Here is a 4,517-nt window from a genome sequence, read left to right as displayed (position 1 = left end):
TGCCCTTACAGTTCACACAGTGCTCTTCTCCGCTTGTGCAATCTTTGTCATCGTGGCCACTTTAACCACATCGGCTACATGTCTCTAAGCTGGTGCATGTTTTGCTCGAATGTCCGAAACGTTGGCATCTGAAACATCTTTGGGGATTTCTGAAATAAGGTTTAACTTGAAGAGAAAGATATCCTGCTCTAATCGTGGCTGGTGGGTGAGGGAGGGCGAAGGTCAAAATGTGACCTGGTGTGGGTGTTGGTACACCATTCTCGACCCTCGTTATTCTCACCACATCAGTGACGAGAGAATCCTTTAAGGGGAGCCAGACCGGGGAAAATTTTTTTTTTACACATTTTTAGTTTTTTTAAAATTATTATACTCCATTTCATTCTCTTTAAAATGATATAATTGTCATCACTGTAACTTACGTATAAGCCCTTGAAAAAATTAAAACAATATATCAAGACACAGAGTTTTTTCTCTGAGCAACGTCAATAGTGTAGCTAGTATACTCCTGGCATTTAGTATAGTACCATTGGTTTTATACTCTGCATTTTTGTTTGTGTAGTTGGTCATAGTGACAGTTGACTAAACATCAGTTTATCCGTCAGCTGTCGTCTGTTGTTTTGGTTCCTTTCACAATACCGAACATGTAAACTTGTTTCTTGTTTACATTTTGTATTTTGTTCAAAGAAGACACTGATTTGGTGAATTGTTGTGTTATTTTTCGAAACATATTTGAAGAGTCCAAAGCAAAAAGGATGATAGTCCATTTTTTTTCAATTTTTCGTTTTCATTGGTAACACTGAGTTTATGTTGAGCAGAAGTTGTAGGTGTTGTGCTTTTAACAAGAAGACTGATAGTCCACAAGATACAGACAGTTTTAGATTTGTAGTACTTTACAAAAAGGGTGGTAGTCACTTGCCTTTGATACAAGAAAGATGATAGTCAACAATGCAATATATTTATGTTTTTTACACATGTGACTGTTGTGCCTGCAACATAACCTCACTTTGCCCTCTTGTGTTGGTTAAATGAATACAGTTTATATTAGTGTTTTTCTTTTACATATTGCATTATATCTTTAAGTGTCATAATGAGTGATAGTGATGAACTTCAAATTAATGACAGTGAATTCAACATTGAAAGGAAAACTAAAAAGAGGAAATGTTATGGAAAGATGGAAGATGTGATGAAGAAAATGAGGTTAGTCAGTCATGAGATTGGTAATGATTGTAGATGTAAACGCCTTAAATGTTTTGAGAGAATTGATGAAAACCAAAGAAAGATCGTATAACAGATTTTAATAACTTAGAATCTCACAATGAGCAATCGCTTTATTTGGCAGGCCTTATTTCCTTGCATGAAATAAAACGGCGGCGATCTAGGAAGCCAGAAATTGATGCTAAATTCAATGACAAAAGCTATACTTACAAGGTAAGAATCAGAGAAGGGGATAGAATAAATGATATACCAATTTGCTTCAAAGCAATGTGTTCAATGCACGGAATCAGTGGAAAGAGATTGCAAAACATCCAAAAGGCGCTTAAGGACACTGGCAAAGCTCCCACTGACAACAGAGGTAAATATGACCACAAACATTGCAGAACTTCTGAAGATACAAAACAGAGTGTAATAGACCATATTAAGTCTTTTAAAAGTCGGTCTAGCCACTACAGCCTTTCTAAATCAAAAAAGGTTTACCTACCTGATACATTGAATATCAAAAAAATGCATGCCATGTATAAAGAGCTTAGGCCTAATGATAAAAGTGTTTCATATGAATATTATAGAATAATATTTGAAACCAACTTTAACATTTCATTCGGGTTTCCAAGGAGTGACACTTGCTCAACCTGCGACAAGTATCAGGCTGAGTTAAAAGTTTTAAATATGGAACTACAAAATACGCCTAACGTAAGTGTTGAAAATACTGCAACACACGAAAAGTTAAGGAAACTAAAAATAGAACACGAGCTACATTTGAGAAAAGCTGATATGTTTTACAACAAAAAAAGAAAAGCCAAAAAAATAGCCATGCAAAGTGTAGAAGAGGAATGCATTGCCATGGATTTTCAGAAAAACCTTTCTCTACCAAATCTCAGCACAAATGACGTTTATTACCGTCGTCAGTTATCATTCTATCTATTTAATATTCACAGCCTATCTTCAGGTGGTGCTGTATTTTATTCTTATCCACAGACTGAAGGGAAGAAAGGGGCAGATGAAGTAATTTCCATGCTTAATCACTACATTTTTACAAAACTTGATCCAAAAGTGAAGCATTTACACATTTTTTGTGATTCGTGTTCTGGACAGAACAAAAATTACACGCTCATTCGGTTCTGTCACTATGTCGTCAATGTATTGCAAAAATTAGACACTATTAAAGTAGTGTTTCCAATAAGGGGACATTCCTTCTTAGAATGTGACCGGAACATGGGACTAATAAATCAAAAATATGCCGCTGAGTTGCCAGAAGATTGGGTGGAGCTAATAAGGAATTGCCGCGTAAAACCTTCCCCTTTCGAGGTTGTCGAGGCAGATTTACCTCTTTTTCGCAAATGGACTGAGTTTTATTCAAAGTTTTATACTAATAAGTGCCCCTTTGCTACACGACCTGTTAGGGAAATCCGTTATCTCAAACAACACTCAAGACTTGTGGAACACAGAGCCTCCTATACTGGATATTGGCAGCTTTCTCCATTGATATCAAAACAAAATTTGAGAATGTTAAACCTTGAAGTTCACCACTATGATGATGGCTCGTTTGATCTTCCACCCCAAAGTCGCTCTGGTAAGTTAGATTTTACTTTAAATTATGCTAATAATATAGGAATACGGTAGATAGTATTCACTCTGTTGCTATACAAAATCTTTTCATTGAATAATCTTGATTATCAGAAGTACAATAATATGAACTTTATGGAAAACTATTTTTTCAGATCTTGTTCCTGTGCCAAAGCCTAAATACGATGATCTTCAGCATTTGAAACAGTTTTGTGGACCCAAAGCAAGGGAATTCTATGGTAGACTTCCACAAGAACATTAAGTACTGTGGGACATTGTTCTAATTAAAAAGAAACAAGATTTACGTATTAGTTAAGTGACTGAGTAAAGGACATTCATCTTTTTTGCTGTGTTTTTATTGTAATTTCCTTCTTTTTTTAGCTCTGTATATTTGTTTCTAATGAATATAGAATTTTAATTCATAAAATTCAACAACAAATTAAATGCCCTTCAAATAAAAATGACTAATTTAAACATTGTTCAATATATAAGATGGTGAGGTGAAAGTAAAAGTCAAAATTCTCTGTTCTGAAAAATCGTCATAATGTGACTATCATCCTTTTTGCTTTGTGCTCTTCATTTGTTTGTTTAGTGGAACTCGCGATGCCAAGGAAACAATTGAGTTATAAAACCAAGAGTAAACATCATGTAGGTAACCAGTACAGTAGGCCTAGGCCTACATTGGTAGGTTCAGAAACTTTGTCAGGAACTCAAGAAACACCTAACAAAGAACTTGGGAGTAGTTCTACTAAAGTATCTTCTGCAAAGAAGTTGTCCTTTGATAGCTATGAAACATTTCAATCTTCTGGAGCAGGAAATTGTATTTTTGATGTCCACTTATTGTCTTGTGCAATAAAAAAATTTGTTAAATGTAAGTATTGTGATTCAACAGACACAATCGAACTTATTGTGTGTTATGATGACTCTGAGAACTCTGGGTTAGTATTATCAACTAAGTTAGAATGTACAGCATGCTCAGAATTCCAAAAATTCAAAAACTCAAATCTTTCAAATGATGAAAAACTGTATGATCTCAACGTAAAATTTGTTTACGCTATGCGAACTATTGGGAAAGGGCCAACTGCCGGAAACCAATTTTGTGTTTTACTAGACCTACCTAAGCCCCCACAAAAATATGCTAAATACCACAAGACTCTACAGACAGCACTCAAATCTTGTGCCGAAGATACTATGATGAAGGCTACAATGGAAGCAGTGCAGGTAAATGATGGGTGTACCGAGCTTGCAGTTGCGATTGACGGTTCATGGCAGCGACGCGGATTCAAATCTCTAAATGGACTAGTGAGTGTGACCAGCTTCGATACAGGGAAAGTGTTGGATGTATCTATTTTGTCTAAATACTGTCAGACATGTACCATGACAAAACCTGGGGAACATGAGTGTACTAAGAACTATGATGGAAGCTCGGGAGGAATGGAGGTAGCGGGTGCTCTTGAAGTATTCAAGAATTCTGTGACACGAAATGTAAAATATACAAAGTACCTTGGTGATGGTGATAGTAAGGGTTTCCAGATTGTGAAAGAATCTAAACCGTATGGGGATGATGTCGAGATTGAGAAATTGGAATGCATTGGGCACATACAAAAGCGTATGGGGACGCGTTTACGTGAACTGAAGCGGAAAACCAAAAGCCAAAAACTTGCAGACGGAAAAGTGCTTGGAGGAAAAAAAAGACTTACTGACACCCAAATTGATAAGTTACAGACTTATTATGG

General features: G+C 36.0%; 1 protein-coding gene across 1 annotated transcript; it reads left to right on the top strand.

The window, feature by feature from the left end:
- The first annotated feature begins 1,272 nt into the window (after window positions 1-1,272).
- On the top strand, window positions 1,273-3,341 carry LOC124371439. The gene is made up of 2 exons (XM_046829769.1): window positions 1,273-2,788; window positions 2,937-3,341. Exons 1-2 carry the CDS (start codon window positions 1,483-1,485, stop codon window positions 3,041-3,043), a joined length of 1,413 nt encoding a protein of 470 aa, XP_046685725.1. The 5' UTR covers window positions 1,273-1,482; the 3' UTR covers window positions 3,044-3,341.
- The last annotated feature ends 1,176 nt before the right edge of the window (window positions 3,342-4,517 follow it).

The sequence above is a fragment of the Homalodisca vitripennis genome, unplaced genomic scaffold (genome assembly GCF_021130785.1).
Source record: "Homalodisca vitripennis isolate AUS2020 unplaced genomic scaffold, UT_GWSS_2.1 ScUCBcl_1439;HRSCAF=5068, whole genome shotgun sequence".
Classification (NCBI taxonomy): domain Eukaryota; kingdom Metazoa; phylum Arthropoda; class Insecta; order Hemiptera; family Cicadellidae; genus Homalodisca; species Homalodisca vitripennis.
This window is presented reverse-complemented; position numbering and strand designations above follow the sequence as displayed.